The sequence below is a fragment of the Tenebrio molitor genome, chromosome 3, assembly GCF_963966145.1.
Source record: "Tenebrio molitor chromosome 3, icTenMoli1.1, whole genome shotgun sequence".
In the NCBI taxonomy this organism is placed as follows: Eukaryota; Metazoa; Arthropoda; class Insecta; order Coleoptera; family Tenebrionidae; genus Tenebrio; species Tenebrio molitor.
The window spans coordinates 14,512,038-14,531,363 of record NC_091048.1 but is presented as its reverse complement, the minus strand read 5'-3'; the positions used below and the strand labels follow the sequence as shown (position 1 = coordinate 14,531,363).

The 19,326-nt window shown below is 33.9% G+C and overlaps 1 protein-coding gene and 1 long non-coding RNA gene across 2 annotated transcripts in view; one reads left to right on the top strand and one right to left on the bottom strand.

Annotated features, from left to right (window-relative positions):
• The window catches only part of LOC138125360 (uncharacterized), a 169,467-nt gene that overhangs the window by 34,419 nt on the left and 115,722 nt on the right, over positions 1-19,326 (bottom strand). The window lies entirely within an intron of this gene.
• Positions 137-7,377, top strand: LOC138125354 (facilitated trehalose transporter Tret1-like). The gene is made up of 2 exons (XM_069040631.1): positions 137-419; positions 5,862-7,377. Exons 1-2 carry the CDS (start codon positions 257-259, stop codon positions 7,205-7,207), a joined length of 1,509 nt encoding a protein of 502 aa, XP_068896732.1. The 5' UTR covers positions 137-256; the 3' UTR covers positions 7,208-7,377.

Genomic DNA, 19,326 nt, shown 5'->3' with positions numbered 1-19,326 from the left:
AATTCCAGCACCATTTTGTCAAAACTGATAACCTGTACGCTTGAGTTCATTATCACACTTTTTTCAAAATCACAGAAAAACACAAAAAACAATTGATGGTCAAGAAATCACGAGACACTTACAACTCGATACTTTTATCTTTTTACCTAATAGCATTTAATAGACCTCACAATCAGATCGTTTTACACTCCAGTTTTAATCGCTACAGTAAGTTTGATCGAAAAGGTTTTGTGTTCTCGTGTTCAGTCAGTCGAAAATGACAGCCAAAGAAGAGTATGAATACACATCAGTAGCGGGGACAGATTCAACAGCTGAGTACAATGTTCAAAATGACGAAATTAACATACAATCAACTAAAATGTCCAGTGAGAGTGCAGGACCAACCGATCGAAAATTTTTGTACATTGCAGCGTGTGTAGGTACGTAGTTTTTTCTGCACGAAATGAACTTAGGGGATCATTCACGAAACTCGGTAAGGCTCGATAAGGCGTTGTAAATTCAAAACCATGAAAACTGACATTGTTGAAGCATTGTATTTGCCGTTTCGTTAACGATTTGCAAATTTGCAAAGTTTCGTGAATCTCCCCCATAGTTAAAGTCCATTCAAAAATCAAAAAACTACCACCTGTTGCTTTAGGTTGGTAAAATTTAAAAAACTCTAGGTAGTTATTTTTTCATACTATGTTGGTAACTATAAATTAATTATGACATTTATTTGATTCAAAACAAAATTGAATTGCTTTGAATTTCGTTCAAATTGTTTTATTATTGCTCAGCAGGTTTCATTTATTTATTATTTTTACGTAAGCATGCCCAGAACAGAATTCACACGAACCCCCGATAAATTTGAGTAATTTGACACTTAACCTAAAAATTACAATTCTCACCAAATTTTACACTAGACAGCGCTGCCGATAGTAATTATCGAGGAAAAAGCGACGTTGGTGGTTTTTTGATTTTTGAATAGACTTTATTAATAAATTTAACAGAAAATCGGCATTTAGTTACACTTAAGTTTTACAAAGTAATTTCGGCAGCACTTATACTCAAATATTTAAGATTCTTTAAATGATATACAATTGATAACTTATTAAAAAATAAAAATCATTTTGTGATTTTTAAATAACGAGTTTTATCTCGAGTGGCCGTAAAACTAAATAATCTCTAGAAATTTAATGATAATTTCTAAGTGGTAATCAAAATCTAATTTCATAATAGTGTCATTTTATCTGCTAATTTGTATACAATGTTAATACTTAAACAGTATCGAAAAATACTATTTATAAACGGATTTTGAGCATTTTAATCAACGATGAGCGATAATACTTTTAATGTATGTTGTAACAATTTAAATCGCCTATAAGCAAGTGCACCAATTCATCAAATTTTAACTGGAGTCCCGATTTCATTTTCTGAATATAATTTAATTATTATTATATGTATAACTCTAATTATTATTATTCCAATATTCAAGCAAAAACTTGAAGCCTTTTTTAAATAATATATTAAATAAATAATTGCCCTAAAATGTTCACAATAAAACATGTAGTACTGTGCCTTCAAATAAATTCGGATTTAGAGTAGGCCGTGATTTTATTATGAAGTTGGCCACATGCAATTTTCAAAAACAGCGCAACAGTGACATTTGACAGCAAAGTATACGTTTTTATTCTAATCGTGACATAAAACTATTGCCAGTTAGTGCTAAAAAGTCTACCAACCGTTAATAGACAAAATATAGAGGGTGATTCCTAAAAACCGCCGCACACTCTAACTCAGTTATTTATTGTTCAATTTCAGAAAAAAAAACAAATAAATGATTGTTCGAGTAAGTACCGAGCGATCCAAAAGTCTTTCTGTCAAGTGAGCCATGACATTATTATAATTACACCATAAAATAAAAAAATGTGAAATAAAAAATATCAAAGGATACGGACAGACTAATAAAGCGTATTTTTAATTTTCATTTAACTGCGCCAAATATGCTGCAGCCCAACGGCATTCGTTTCCACTGTCATGAATGACCCACTTGATAGAAAGACTTTTGGATCGCACGGTACTACAAGAGCGTATTAATTTGGATTTTTTCCACTTTAATGTGAAGCGATAGTCAACTTTTTTCAAATGGCAATGTATACATGGTTTTATTTAGAATGATAGAGGATTTTTTTCTAAATCAAATGATATCTAATAATTTGACCTTGAAGTAATATTAAGAAGAAATTTTTTTTAATCAAAATAGTCGGGCTTCCAATAACAAAATTTAGTGTGTCAAGCGATAAATGTCATTTGATGGTAAGCGTCAGTATTAGAGTTTTATTAAAATTTTCAGTTATTTTATTATTCTAATTTATTATTTTTGTGTGAAATAACAGTAAAATTTGCTGAAAAATGGTCAGAAACATATGTACCACGGCCGGCATATGTGTCCGGCACGTTCGCCAGACCTTACGCCTCACGATTTTTGGCTTTGGGGCTATCTTTAAGACCAAGTTTAGCAAGAAACGAAGAAATTTTGAGACAGAAAATTATCAATGCTTGTCGTGAAATTCCTCCTAATAATAGGTATTGAATGCACCCTATGGGGTGACTAGAAGGTGCCAGTTGTGCATTCAACGGGCGCACTCGAATTCCCGTCTGACTTATTTCTTGTCATAAAGTAATGCAAGAATTCCCGTCAGGTAATCATCAACTGATCTAATCCATAACTCGAGTTCCCGTCAAGGGTAAAAGAGCGCTTCAATCCCTTACTTACCTACCCCTCTGGCCGTTGCCAGGTACCATTGTTGTTTACCATTAGGTACGTGGACCAAAAAAAAAATGTTTAAAATTTTAAAAAGTTACAAATACTCTTTGATCAACAATTATATACTTAGATAAGGGGCGGCTGTGACTTTGACAGTGTCAGATTTTTCGTATCTGTGCTAAGTCAGCTAATAAACGTCAAACAACTGTCACTATTAACCAAATTTTAAGGCAAAAATGGTTTTTACTTCAGAACATAGAAGATTCATCATTGAATCTTACTTTCGTAATTCGTAACAGTGCTTTCAATAACCAAGATTTTTTTCTGACGGGAATTCGAGTCTAGAATTTGTGGTGCATTTTTGCCTTGACGGGAATTCGTGTGCAGGATTAAAGGGCCTATGTCCAAGCCCAGGTATAAAATATTATGCTGACGGGAACTCGTGTGCACCGCATTCAACAAGGTGGTGGTAAATTTGAACAATACATAAGTACTTATAATGAGATTTTTTTTGGTTTTGTTTGAATTGGTTTTGTTATTTGAATGAAATATTCCAGCATGTTTATTTTTTACGGCAGACTTGATAATTTTATGTTACGTACACCATCTACGAAGTGTGCCGGGGTTACTATAGAGAGTTGTTTACATACAGATATACAAAAATTCTGTACAGTAGTTTTTGGAGAATAAAGTAAAACAGAATTGTTTATGAGTGTTTTCCTACCTACAAATACACAACAAATTGGCGACGAGGATGAAGAAGTAAAAAGTGTTATCTCTGATTTGATTTTGGAAGTGAAGGAAGTTTACATACATTTTCCGGAGAGTCAAGTGCAAGAATAAGGCTAACTACATCACGGTATATGTCACAACAATTCGTCTACATTGCGATCTACGTTTAAAATTCATAAAATCATGCCGAAATCAGGACAATCACAGTTGTCAGCACATACATCTTTCAATATTGAACCATTTTCACCAAATACCAACTGGTTTCGATGGGTACAACGTTTAGAAGGTGCTTTCAAACTTTTTAATATTTCGGTCGATCAGTATGCGTCGTTTCTTCTACACTACATGGGGGTAATTGCATTTGACATAATATGTGACAAGTGTACGCCTGACAATCCGTATGATAAAACATATGAAGAACTCAAGAGAATATTACAAGAATTTTACGCACCAAAACCTCTTGAAATCGCAGAAAATTACCGTTTCTACCAAAGGAATCAAGAAGACGGAGAGTCTCTTCAAGATTATGCTGCAGCATTACAAAAACTTACAATTAACTGCAATTTTGGAAACTACCTCAACGCGGCTTTAAGAAATAAATTCGTGTTTGGACTACAAAGCAACAGGATTAAATGCAGACTGTTAGAAATGGATAATCTGACGTTTGACATTGCGGTCAAGACAGCCATCAGCATGGAATTATCAGAAAAGGATGCAAAACAACCGAATGAAGATAATTTAATGTGGAAATACTTTTTTACAAATTATTGGATCAAAATTAACTTATGTGACGTAATTGAATTTAGAAAAAAATCCTGTAACAGAATAAACTTAAAAAAATATAATTTGCTATTTAAGAAAATAAGTTGGGCATTGCTGGACAATGAAGATAATGTTAAAAAAAATCAGAATTGAAGCCTTGCAATAGTGTTTGTAGAATTATTAATTTACATTTTTTTCGTTAAATTCGAACAATAAATAATAAAGTTGCGGCGTTTTTTAAGAGTCACTTGTACTACTCTAATTTCGAATTTTATGAAGGCACGGTATGAAAGACTTTCATTTTGAAATTCAAATACTCCTATGATTTAATAAGTTAACGAACTGGACAATTATCTCTCCTCCTATTGCCTGGCAACTTAATTAAAATTTCTTTGAGTGAAATATTCACACATCAACATCCTTTTTAGTTTCATGTACTAACAACAACGAGATTAACATTTTTTTCACTACTCTTCTTATAATGAAAGAGCTATATTTTCATGCACAAAAAACATAAGTAAAAATGACATTTTGTTCTCTATCTAAGGTTATAACAAGAAATATTGGAAGAAATCAACGTTGGACAAAAATGTTAGAAATAGAGCTATTTGGGTATCTTTGAGAGTAAACGTGTACAGCTTGAACAGTGTTTTTATGCCACTCACCAAAGATCAGAATCATGTTTGAGTTTTCATTGTATGAATACATGATAAAATCGCACAAAAACTACGATTTTTTTTTATTATGTCAGACTCTAAAATGATTGACAATGATGCCATCATGGATTGTAAATTATAGATTATTTAAAATTAAATCAAGGCGCTGTTTTAAGCTGTATTTTGTGTTGCATAACATTAAATTTTCGCGGGAACTCTACGATGAATAACCCTGTCTAAAAATGACTATTTTTTGTTCTACACTGTCAGAATTTGAGAAATTTCTCCTGTGTGAACGGATTTTGATAAATGACAATTTGTCAAAACGAAACGTCAAGCTAATTTTAAAGATTTTAAGCGATTTGGAGTCTTTAAGGGGCTCGTCGAACAAAAAAACGTTGTATTCAACACGTTCTTGTGTAAATTGGGCTTTTTTTTGGCATGAGTGGGCCAGTTTAAAACGCGAGTGAAACGAGCGTTTTAAGGCCCACGTTAAATAAACTACTATTTTGTACTCACTGATTTATTATTTATAATTTTTTAATTTGTAAATAATAAGTCGCGCATCGCGTAGCAATTGCTAAACGAGGCACAATTTTAACTGTCAAATACTAAAAGTCAAATTAAATTCAATTTTCAAAGATTGTTTTATCTTGGTATAGTCGTGGAGAAAATATATCCTTCAACTCGCGTATAATAGCTATTACTCAATCGGACGAATCCACCACTCGCCTACGGCCATTATCATTATCTTGTCACCAAGCACATTATCAAATTGTTATCTCTAAAAAAATCTCGAAAGTAATCTGCGTCTCACAAAGATTCATGGATGAGTGAAATGCCATCTTTATGTTAATCATGGAGATAAATGTGACGGACTCTTGTACCGTATAAGTACAGAGTTACAATTTGTCTCGGTCTTGTAGAATTGATTGAAATTGTTACAAACATTTGTATTTTTACAGGAAATTTATCTGCATTTGTCTGCGGAACCAGCTTTGGATGGACTTCACCAGAAATTCCCAAAATGAAGGTACCCCACGAGAACGGCAATCCACTTTCAATTCCTTTGACCAAAAGCGAGGAATCCTGGATCGGTTCTCTTCTGCCAGTGGGCGCAACTCTAGGTCCTTTTGTCGCTGGAGTTGCAGCGGATAAAATCGGTCGCAAAAACACACTCTTGGCTGGAATAACACCATTCATCTTAGCATTTGCTTTGGCGTCTATAGCCACCAGTTCGTTAATGTTTTTCTTGGTACGATTTTTGTGTGGTTTAGGGGTCGGTGTTGTTTTCACTGTTTTACCAATGTACATTGGAGAAATTGCAGAAGACGAAGTTCGTGATTCTCTCGGTTCTTTCATGCAGTTGTTTATAGTAATAGGACTATTGTTTTCTTATGCTTTGGGACCTTACATGTCAATTAGTGCTTTTAATATAATTTGTGTGGTGGCACCTTGTGTCTTTTTAATAGTTTTCTATATGTTTATTCCTGAAAGTCCTTATTACTTAATACGAACGAACAAAGACCACGCCCAACAGGCTTTAATGAAGTTACGTTCGAAACCTCAAGAGGCTATTCAGAATGAACTGGATGAAATTAAAGCTAGTGTTGATGAGTCTTTGGCAAACAAAGCTTCTTTCATGGATATTTTTAAATCAAAGGGTCTGACTAAAGCTCTGATTATCTCAGTTGGTTTAGTAGCTTTTCAGCAATTTTCAGGTATTAATATTGTCCTTTTCTATACCCAAGATATTTTTACTGACGCAGGTAGCACAATTCCGGCTGATATTTCCACAATTATAGTTGGTGTAGTTCAAGTTTTTGCCAGTGCTTCTACACCAATTCTAGTCGAGAAAAAGGGCAAAAGATTTCTTTTGATTCTTTCTGCTATTGGAATGGCAGTCTCTCAGGGAGCCCTTGCGATTTTTTTCTACATTAAGAGCGGAGGAAGCGATATTAGTTCAATCGCGTGGGTTCCTGTCCTTTCTTTGGTAGTGTACATTATTACATACTGTCTTGGTTTTGGACCTTTGCCATGGGCTGTAATGGGCGAACTTTTCCCTGGTAATATTAAATCCGCCGCCTCAACTGCAACGGCCGCAGGTTGCTGGTTTTTAGGTTTTATTTTAACCAAATACTTCTCCCTCGTATCCGATTTTATTGGAACATCTGGTTCTTTCGGAATTTTTGCTGTATGCTGCATCGGAGCAGCTATATTTGTTTATAAATATTTACCAGACACTTCAGGGAAAAGTCTACAAGAAATCCAAGATATTTTAAGTGGCCAAATATCCTCGGCTACCGCTTAAATTTTAGTGATATTATATTTATTGTTTTATATTGTCATGATTAGTGTTACTTCAACATGTAAGTAGTTGTAATACTGAACTAATTTATTTATCACTGTTCGTCATTCTTTTTTTATTAGTGTTATTTACGAAAATGTCGCATTCCATCCAATAAAAGTTATAAATTGTTAGTGAATGTCCTTGATTACCTATTCTACAAAGTATAAGTAAAAATGAAGCTGATTATAAAAAATTATCGATGTTAGATATTAACAAGCTCTCATATTAAGAATTACAAAGTGATTTTTTCCACCAGACAACATTTTATAACGCATGCCGTTAAATACTACATACAGCGTGATCAACAATGACTGAGTCTGTTGGCAATGAAACAATTGAAAATACTGGTGATTTTTGTCTAGTAACTGGCACTGACCACGCATTGACTGGATTTTTTAACTTGAGATGACATTAAAAACATTCTTGGTAATGCAGGTTATGTTTATACTATTACAAAAATTAACCTTCGTTGGTAAATTTTAAATTTGCCAAATTTCATTGTTGCCAACAGACTCAGTCATTCTTGATCACTCCGTACTTAATAGTACATATATTAAAGAACGAGTTTTATAAGGGTTGATTTGGCGCACGAGTCCCAAGTGTAGAAAACGACCCGTAGGGGAGTTTTCTATGGGACGAGTGCGCCAATGCCCTTATAAAACGAGTTTTTTATGTTATTTTTTAGAACTTGCACCCTTGTTTTAATTTTTAAATAAAAAATTCTAGGGAATTTTGTATTAATTGGTAATTCAAGGTAACGGATGCAACTACATCTGCAACATATGTTAAAAAGTAGAGTTTGAACATTAATATTGGAAGTTTTTTGGTGTAAATGACAATGATACACTGAAATATTGATAAAAATTTTCTTAGAGATCTATTAAACTACGAGTGCTTTAAGAGATAGCCATAAACGACTCCAAATTGAATACAATAATAGACCTATTAGAGACGCAGATTCTAAAAAGTAATATAATACAGCGTGATCAACAATGACTGAGTCTGTTGGCAAAGAAACAATTGAAAAGTATAGTTATTTTTTGTCTCATAATTGGCACTGACCCGAAGTTTTAACTTGATTAATTCCCGCATACATTAAACGTGGGTGTTCAGCCAATCAGAGCACTTGCTTTTATCCAATCAAAAATGTTTATCGCGATTAAAACGTCCTGCTACTCTGTCATCTGTTAAAAGTGATTATAATTGCATGCTACTCCTGTCAGATTTTCAAATTGTTTTTAATAACTAATTGTGGGATTTAATATATTCGCTGTTTATTTAACAAAGGCTTAAATACAAGTAACCAAAAAGTAAGCAGTGTATCTAGGAGAGAGGTTAGAGAAGTTGAGTCCCAGAGGAAGCAAAACTTCTTATTAATTCTGGCCGGGCGTCGATCTTTTATAGGCGTCGATTGGCTGGCGCCGTTTTGACGACGGTTGATGATGTGGCGTCGGCGGGAAGGTTTGAAATAACACTACAGTTGGTTGCAAAAAAAAAACGGGAACTGACAGAATAAAATTGACACATTTTTACAATCTGTTCATAGTGTGAAACCTTCTTACGAAAGATAGGTTAGAATTATTGTCAAAATTCAATGGCATTTTTAGAAGTCATTTGATAACTATTCTCAGGTAGACAATTAATTGACAAATCGACAAAAACAAATTTACATTAGGAAAACTTTCTTTTTCCGTTTGTTTCGCAACCAACTGTACCTAATTTTAATATTTGATAAATTTTTCAATTCTCACTTAAACATTTGTGTTTTAGACAATTTTACTCGTTGATATTTGGGCATTTTTATTAAAAGGTAAAATCCTCGAGCTAAAGTTCTCGGGCCTAACCAGAATAAAAATAAAATACCCAAATTCAATTCGTAAAATTGGCAAAGCAAAAAGTTTTCGAAAAATTGAAAAATTTATCCGATAAAAAAATTAGGTCTTGTTATTTTACCTTCGACTTCATACTTATCTCAACCAATCATATTCCCTCACTCAACAATGAATACTAAATTTTATCTGAAAAAATTAATCTAATCAAAATTTTGCAAGATCGTATGGTGCAATGAAATCGCGAAGCTAGAGGGTTTTTAAATGGAAAAATTTTTGTCATAGCAACAGGTTTAATATGCCAAGCAAATAAACAGGCAAAAATTTGTTTAAAATGTTTTGTTTTATTCATGAAATAGTCCTCCGAATATCATTCGTGGTAAAATTTTGTGTGGCAAAATTTTGTGTGGCAAAATTTTACGATTGATTTCCATGAGTTTGTTACCAATTTATCGCGTGATTTTAACAATGTCGATAAATTGCTATGCGACAAACTCTCGTACTATTACGATCATTAAATTTTCGACATCATTCTTCTGTCACATTAAAAAATTACTCTAAATCATGTTTTATTAAAATTGTCACATGAATGATGAATCATTGTTGTCAAATTTGTCTACAATTTGTCGGTATGCCACCTGTTTAAAATATTAAGTTTTTAATTTTTATTTATTTATTTTATATTTTTTATTAATTAAAACCTCGTTCTACTCCATTCGTGAAAACCCTTCTTGTGAATGCGGTGCAGAAAAAGAAACCATCCAACACATTTTGGAAGAATGTCCCCTTACTAAATTCCAGCAAGGTTTCTCCAAACTACATCTACTTACCGAAGACGCCCTAAATTGGCTACAACAAATTAAAAACATATAATTTACCATAATTATTTTATGAATTTCGAATTTTAATTGTAATTTTCTTCATACGAATATATATATATACTCCATTTGTCTGATTTTTAAAACTTCTTGAATGTTTTCTCGGTAAATCTGGCTTCACATTTTCAAAATTGACAGAACAATCAAAATTGAGGTTATTAATTAATAAGTAAACTTCGTCCAGAGAGAGATTGGGAGATTTTAAATTGTATTAAATTAGCCCAATACTACAAAATGCACTAGAATACATTAATTATAGCATAATTTCAGGGCAAAAATGTTACTGCTTGAAGGATATACTTCAAATTTTACATGCGGTAGCTACTCCTTTCTCTACGTAGAATTTAGTGACTTTTATGTCAACCAGTGTCTCGCTGGACAAACTATACATAAAGGTCGTTTTAGAATGTATGACAGCACGATGATACTAGTGTCCAAAATTTATTGATCGCGACCGTACAATCTGAAAATTTTTCCGACTAAATTTCACCGCTTATGATATCATACAGTGTGGAAACTACTTATGGAATAAATTCAGTTATTTTAAAAAATAATGACATTTGTCGAAAATGCTGAAACAGGTCAATTTTTATTTCTCATAGTCATAATGCTTATTTTAAGTAGAGGCCTCGGTTGCTTCACTTGTTCATAACGTCATCCATTTTTGGTTACGTCGTCATCATTTTTTTTAAATGACAATCCCCACTTTTTTTTTTGTTTCTGATAGACTTCCTACTACCTAAACTATGAATGAAAAAGACAAATTTTATTTAAAAAATTTAATTTAATTTTTAAAGTAAAATTTTCATTCACTCGCCGACACTTTGTACACTCCGCTCAATAATATCAGGGCTGATTTGTTCCATTTCAGCGCAAATTCTCTGCTGTAAATCTCTAAATTGTTTGTTCTGTTAAAATAAAATAATCTTTTATTTTAAATAAACCCAAAAGAATTTTTACATTAAATTTTTGAAGTAAAATTTGTCATTTTCCCAAATATATTATTATGTAAAGTACCAATTTTTTTCATTCATCGTTTAGCTAGTCCGAGGGTCTATCAGAAACAGAAGAAAAAAGTGGGGTTGTAATTAAAAAAAAATGGTGATGACGTCATAACTCAAAAATAGATGACGTCATGAACAAGTGAGGCATTAAAAGAAATAAAAATGGACCTGTTTCAGCATTTTCGGCAAATGACTTCACCCGAAAACCTTGTATCGTTTTCGTATAGGCACTGTCCATGGTGTAGAACAATTTAAGGAAGCAAATGATCACTCAAGATCCGTAAATATTTTAAATATAAAATTTGTTCGAAGAGACAGGCCGCTCCGCTATGCGTTCTGTTTGAAACTTCTAGATGACGACATAATGTAGAAAAAAGGCATAAGGCTAATTTTCTGGAGTGAAAATCTTTCTCAGAATACAAAACTTCAACTTCTATTCAAAGGTTGGAAAATGCCAACCAGTAAGTTGGGTCTAATGAAAGTTTCAGCAAAATACAGCAAAAAATATCTTAAAAGCCAATAAAAGTTGTTATACAGCGTGATCAACAATGACTCAGTCTGTTGGGAATGAAACAATTGAAAAGTACCTACTGGTGTTTTTTGTCTCGTAATTGGCACTGACTGGATTTTTTTAACTTGAGACGACATTAAAAACATTTTTGGTTATAGCGCTTATAGTGAGAGTTTCAGTAAATCAGAAATACAGGTTTAGCGAACACGAAATTCTTTATTATGACAACTCGTTAAAAAATACAATTGTTTTGTTATTATGTGCCTACTATATAACACAACACATGGCAACACCAAAGGGTAAAATTGCCAAACTCCAACATTTATTTTTATGCTATTGCAAAAATGAACCTTTGATGGTAAATTTCAAATTTGCCAAATTTCATTGTTACCAACAGACAGTTATTCTTGATCACACCGTAGAATAGTATCAGCTAAAGTCTGTCAAAATCAAAATTGGAGTTGTTAGGTTGGTTAAATCACTAGTTATTTTCATACTGCCCGGTCGGTATCTATGATATTTTGATTTTTCAAATTAATCATTTGTTTAAATTGACATTGTCAAATAAATTGCAAAATTATTTAAGTATACAGGCTGTTTGATAAAAACCGCCTCAACCCATAACTTTTTTTTTCGTATCCCACCTCCACCCGGCGGCACGGCAATTTTGCCGGAGTACATACACTATTACGGATATTACTATCAAGTAATAGTGCAGTGCTTATCAACATAATTACCGGCGTCTCGCCTCCGCATTTTGACTTTGTTGTGTATTATGTTCTGTGTCAATGTTAAAGAACTTCCTCACATGTGACATGAGTATAATAATATACCTTTTTGAATTTCAACTACCAATGTGTTATCTAAATCCAGAATTTTTATTTATTATCCGACTTGAATGAACAAAAAAACCAAAGATATGGTTTTTCATGTGCTACGAAGCAGCCATAAAATATTTTCAGTAGCTACCGATAGTCAACTTTTTTTTTTTTTAATGGACACATGTAGTTTTTTAGACTTAGTCTGGTAAAGTATTTTTTTCTGAATCTAATGATGTATTAAAAGTTATCGTTTGGTTCATAGCTGACTGAAAAAAAAATAAAACAATTTTTAATTGTGGTTCAGCTTATTATGAAATTTTCGAGTGTGCTGTGAAAAACAATTGGAATACAAATAGCAACAAATGTCAAGTGTGAGTTTGAAAATTTTCAGGCGCAATCTTGAAAAGTGTTAATATTATTTTCTTGAAAAACATGAATAATAATAATAATTATTATTATGTTTTCTATTAAATTTTTGTTTTTGACTAATTACGATTTTTATTACATTCGAACATAAAATAATAGTCAAATGACTGCTATCCTGCATGACTGACAATGTTGTTATTTTATACTTAAATAAAAAAAGTTTAAAAAAGCAGATGAAAATTTCTAAGCTGACGTTTAGATGACATTCATCGTACTTTGTATTCCGATTGTTTTTCACGGCACTCTTAAAAATTTTATAATTAGCTGAACCACAAAAAATTGTTTTTTTTTTTTCAGTTAGCTATGAACCAAATGATAACTTTCAATACATCATTAGATTCAGAAAAAAAAACCTTACCAGACCAAGCCTAAAAAACTACATGTGTCCATTTAAAAAAAAAAGTTGACTATCGTTAGCTATTGAAGATAACGCCAAAAAAATAGTTATTTGTATCACAAGGCTAGAAAATGCTATTTTGCAAGTGCAAGCATGGTTTGTGGAGCAGAGGCGGCAGCCGAGGCGGCACTAGTGCGAGCACTTGCAAAACATTTTCTAGCCGTGTAATACACAAAATTTTTTCGGCCGACAATTTATTTAAAGCAAAATATAATAATTTTTGTTAAAAAATTACCGAATGGGGAATTTATTTTTCTTTCATTGGCAACATAAAGGATCCAAGAAGCGACAGTCACGACCAAAGCAGTCAATTCTTCAAATATTCAAAACCGTCGTCGTCCTCTCTGTTATTACTAAGACGCCGCTTGATACCCCCTGGGCCTCTACTGCTATACACAATGTATAGCTTGCGATAAAGGATACAAATTTGCCCGACATCAATATTTTACACTTAAAAAATTGTACAAAAATTCCACATGACATTGACATTTTGTGCTGCCAACCTAAAATCTTTCATTAAAAATTCCTGTTTCGATTTTCTTGCCTAGGCAGGGAAATGCTAGTTTCCAGACGATTTAGACGCATGAAACATCAGTGTTTCTAGACGGAGGCCGAAAAAATATATTTTATGGCTATTTTGTAGCGCTTGAAAAACCATACCTTTGATTTTTTTGTTCATTGAAATCCGGTCATAAATAAAAAAGTTATGGGTTGAGGCGTTTTTCATCAAACAGCCTGTATTGGGTAATTCAAAATGTTTGTGGCCAAGTATGGCAACTCTGTACGAAAATTTATGTGGCAACTGTGTGGGTAGGGCCATCGCAAAAGGGTAAAAATTGGACTATAGTAAAAGTTTAGTGCATTATGACGTCACGAGTAACTTTTGCGGGGGGAAAATTCAAACTGTTGTTTTAAATGGCAACGAGGCAACCTACTATACAAATTAGTCAGTTGTACCAACCTTGCTATCTGGCAGGACTGACGCCCCACAGAAGACTGGAAAATTCGTGGGATTACGCTGAAACGTAAATTAAAAACTATATTTTTTTTACTCTCAAAATAAGCCAGAAAAGACATTGCGAAATTGATCAATCAGACGAGAATACCATCGAGGACTTAATTGGTCGCTACGCAATCGAATATTATCGAATACTTAACGTTAAACTTTTTATAATCAAATGGTCTACTGCTTTTTTTGGTAGATGTTTGTCATCTAGACAATTTAAACATTTTAATTTGTCATTGTGTTTTCTCAAGATCTGAAATCGTGTTGCAAAACTCTGCCGAGATGTATTCAGCTGCCGATTATGTTGATTATCTTTGGAAAATGCGGACGGAACGCTAGGGAGGTAACAAGAATTTTCTCTGATCGTTTTCCTGACCGACCTTCTCCTGATCACAAAACAATTTTGAGAGTACTTGCTAGGGCTCAAGAAACAGAGAAAGTTTTACCGAATCGAAATGAAATTGGCGGAGGTGCACGAACCGCACGTACCTTGGCTAATGAAGAGGCAATACTGAATATCGTGAAGAAGATGGAACTAGGAGTATAAGAGAAATTTCCCAAGAGGCAGATATCTCCAGCAGATCGGTACATCGCGTTTTAAATCAGAGCAGACCTCATCCTTTCCACTATACTCGTGTGCAACATCTCGAACCAGAAGATTACCCTGCTCGAAGAAATTTTTGTGTTTGGTTGCTTAATAAAGCGGCAGAAGATGAAAATTTTATTTCACGGATCTTGTTTTCGGACGAATCAAGTTTTGGTCGGCAGGGATGTTTTAATCATCGAAATTTGCATGTCTGGTCATACGATAATCCAAGGGCTACTTATCCCCGTGCATTTCAGCGTCGATTTTCCGTAAATTTGTGGTCAGGGCTAATGGGAGATTCAGTGGTAAGTCAAGATTGTAAAAAATAAAGAAAGCGTGTTTAGGTATTCTTTATTTTCAGATCGGACCTTTTGAATTCCCTATGCGTTTAACAGGAGCAAAGTACGCAAAGTTTTTAAACATGGAACTGGCTCATTTACTTGAAAATATTCCATTGATTTTTCTCGTAAATCAGTGGTTGCAACATGACGGGGCACCACCCCATTTCAGTCGCAATGTGCAAGGTATTTTGAATCGAATGTATCCTAATCGTTGGATCGGACGAGGTGGTCCACGCCACTGGCCTGCACGATCTCCGGATCTCAATCCTCTGGATTTTTTCTTATGGGGGTACGTGAAAAACGTTGTTTACAACCGACCCATTCATAACGAGGAGGATCTTCGAAACAGATTACAAGAAGCTTTTGGAACAATTACACCTGAAATGGTCAGGACTTACTACGGCGTGCACAACTGTGTCTCGAAATGAATGGTGGACATTTTGAGCATCTCCTTTAATTCTTCTTTCTTTGAGTTTTGTTTGCGTTTCGCTTTGTTATTATTTGCTTTCGTTCTATTAAACTCGGTTCTTTTTAGAACCACCATTTGTTGTTTGCTTTACGACTTCCGCCCAATAATAAATTTGTATTAATAGTTGCGGGCTATACGATGACAACTTTTATTAAATTTATTGACATTATTCTTAACCTAAACTTTTTGACAGTGCAATAATGTGCTAAATTTGACAATAAAATACAGTCGACAAGATACCGGGTGATCAAAAAGGACTGTTTAAGTTGGCAGTACAATGAAGAAAATTTTATATTTCGGTTATTTATAACACTGCAACCGGGTATGTTTTGTTGGTTTATTTGACAAATATCTGATGTAGGTATAGCATTAACAACGACAAGCCATCAACAACCGAAAGTTACTCCTGTTATACAATTTAAAATACAATTCAGTGTTACCAACTTAAACAGTCCTATTTGATCACCCCGTATTTTGAGTAGAATGATAATAGTTTTTCCGCGCTTGACTAATGGGATTGGTGGATTTGATATGCTTCTAACTCGATTGAAAAAGCAGATAAGAAAAAAGAATCAGTCTTTCCAGTAATGTTATTGCTGTCGGCACAAGTCAGTTTCCTCTGGGGCGTGAGTTGTGCCACACCTGTATATGTTGGTTGTCCCAACTATAGTTTATTTTAGCCATTGTGTGGTAGATAGTGGGCCAATTTCGTAAATAGGCAAACAACATGACACGGACACGGGTCGATGATCATGTGTCTATGTCCTGTGGTAGATGATAGCTGTCAAACCTTGAGGCCTTTCGATGCGTTTAACGATCTGCCACTTTTCAGTCAATGATTTTTTCCTCAAATGCGCTTGATTTTTGCGATACTCAATACTTTTGCGATATTTTGGATACTCAAGAAATTAAAGATGGTTTGAAATCCTTTGTACCTAGATCAATTATCAGTTTTGCATTAATTTACCTTCCAATTGATAAAATACAGTGTGGAAACTTTAACTGGAATAAAATTCATAACTTGGACATAGGCGGTTTTTGTAAAAAATCCCGAAACAGGTCGATTTTTCTTTTTTCTTGCCCATATTTTGGCGCAAATAGTTTTTGCATATCTGCTCTCGGAAGCTCCACCACCCCTAACTTTTTTTTTCAAATGGAACGTTATGCCAAGTGACACTTTGTTTGAAAGCCCACTTCGCAAGGAATACAACGCACTATTTATTTCCTGAATATTTTCAAACCCACGTGCTAAAAAAATGAGTCCAATTTTATAAACTGAATTCTGTTTAATGCAATAAATGCTCAAAATGGGCACCGTTTTTTTCTTGGCAAATTGCAAATCGGTAGTAACATGCATCCCTTGCGTTTTGTAACATTTCCGGTGTGATTTGCTTAATTTCATTTCTAATACGTTGCCTAAGATTTTCAATACTGTTCGGTTTTAGGCATGAAAATCACACCGAAAATGTTATAAAACGTTAGGGATGCATGTTACTATCTGCAATTGACCAAGAAACAAACTGTGCCCATTTTGAACATTCGTTGCATAATTTTTTTTTTTAGCACGTAGGTTTTGAAAGTATTCAGGAATAAAATAGTGCGTTGTAATCTTTGCGAAGTGGGCTTTCAAACGAGGTATCACTTGGCGTACCCTTTCATTTGGAAAAAAAAAGTTAGAGGTGGCTGGGAGCTTCCGGGAGCAGATTTGCAAAAACCAATTGCGCCAAAATGTGGGCAAGGAAAAACAAAAATCGACCTGTTTCGGGATTTTGTACAAATATCACCTATTTGTCCAAGTTATGAATTTTATTCCAGTTAAAGTTTCCACACTGTATTAGTTAAAGGTTAAAGGTGGGTAAGGAATAAACCATTTAATTGAATAATATGTACAAGCTGTCTTAAAAAAAACGGTCCACGGTACAACTTTGCTAATGATGACCCAAATGAAAAGAATTATACAGCAAACCAAATGGCTCTAAAAACACTACAAACCTGTGTAAGCAAATAATTTTTATCCCATATATTCATTTATGGACAATGGGCAACTTTTATCTTTCTATACAGGGTGTTTTCGAAGTTGAGGAGTTCCTTGTAACACGAGATACTATACATTATTCTTAAGAATTTTAGCCTAAATCTTCTTAGTAAAATGTTTGTATTAAGGGAGATAATTGATTGTATATTTTTATTGTTTTCTAAAATTTTGAGTCCGGTCCTGTCTATTTCTCCGCTGTCCTAGATTAATAACTGACGTGGCCCAGGATGGTGTCTTTCTGGAAATCGCTCCGCGTACTCTCTGGACGCCGCAGCTGCATTTTGATAACGTGATAACATTGCCCATGCATTAGCAACATATCTGTGAGCTCATTATTTCCGTAATGATAAAGCCATTCCGACTAATTAGATGACAACTCTCACAGTATTTTTGATTAACGTCCATGCTCATTTGATTTTTTTTTGTCAATTCTAATTTACAACAAATCAGCGCAAATTTGAGCAGGACCGGTTTCAAAAATTTCAAAAAAATTAACTTATTGTATCTTCATTGCCGTACACATTTTACTAAGGTGACTTTGGCTAAAACTCTTTAGAACAACGCATACTATCACAGGTTAAAAGGAACACCTCAACTTCGAAAACACCCTGTATAGTTTTTCATTACATTTGTCAGGTAAAAAAGTTAAGGTTAGAATTCTGCTGTCAAGTCCACAATTATTGTTTTAGGTTTTAAAAAATAAAATTTCATTAAGATAATTCGAATGTCAGAATTTTTTTGTGTAAATCAGATCGTCTTAACAACCTCTTTGATTGGTATTTTCTTTTGTGTGAACGGATTTTGCTAAATGTCACAACTTGTCAAAACGAAACGTCAAGCTAATTTTAAAGATTTTAAGCGATTTGGAGCCTTTAAGGGGCTCGTAGAACAAAAAAACTTTGTATTCAACTCGTTCGTGTGTAAATTGGGCTTTTTTGGCACTCGTGAGCCTTCAAAACGCTCGTTTCATTCGCGTTTTAAACTGGCTCACTCATGCAAAAAGCCCAATTTACACACGAACTAGTTAAATAAACTACTTATTTTCGGCCTCCGTATAGAAAAAGTGATTTTCCATTCGCCTAAATCTTCTGAAAAATGGCATTTTCCTGCCTAGGCAAGAATGTCGAAACAGGAATTTTTTATGAAAAATTTTAGGTTGGCGGCACAGAATGTCAATGTCTGGAATTTTTGTAGAATTTTTCAAGTGTGAAATATTGATGTCGGACAAATTTGTATCCTTTATCGCAAGCTGTACATTGTAAATAGCAATAGATGCCGAGGGGGTTATCAAGCGATGGCTTAGGAATAAGAGAGAGTTGAATATTTGAGGAATTGATTGACTTTTGTCGTGACAGTCGCTTCTTGGGTTCTTTATGTTGCTAATAGAAGAAAATTAAATTCCCTATCCAGTAATTTTTTAACAAAAATGATTATATTTTGCTTTAAATAAAAGGTCCGTCGAAATTTTTTTGTGTAGGTATTATACGGCTAGAAAATGTTTTGGAAGTGCTCGCACCTGTGGGGCCTCGGCTGACGCATCTCCCCCACAATAAAAATGACTATTACATAACTATTAAAGATACAAACAAAATGTGAAGGGAAAATTACTACTGAATTATTGGAGCCCTTTTTGCTCTGGCTCTCTTCCTTTTCAGGCCAAGAGGTACACTTTTTGCTTCGATGGGTACCTTTGCTTGTCGCAAAATGACTAACCTACCTAAAGAATGTTTACAAATATGTATACTGTTTCAAAAAACTCAAGCAAGTACACCGAGAT

Coding starts and splice junctions, on each gene's coding strand:
- LOC138125354 (XM_069040631.1), top strand. CDS start 257: ATGACAGCCAAAGAAGAGTATGAATACACATCAGTAGCGGGGACAGAT. Junction 420..5,861: donor GTACATTGCAGCGTGTGTAG/GTACGTAGTTTT, acceptor GTATTTTTACAG/GAAATTTATCTGCATTTGTC.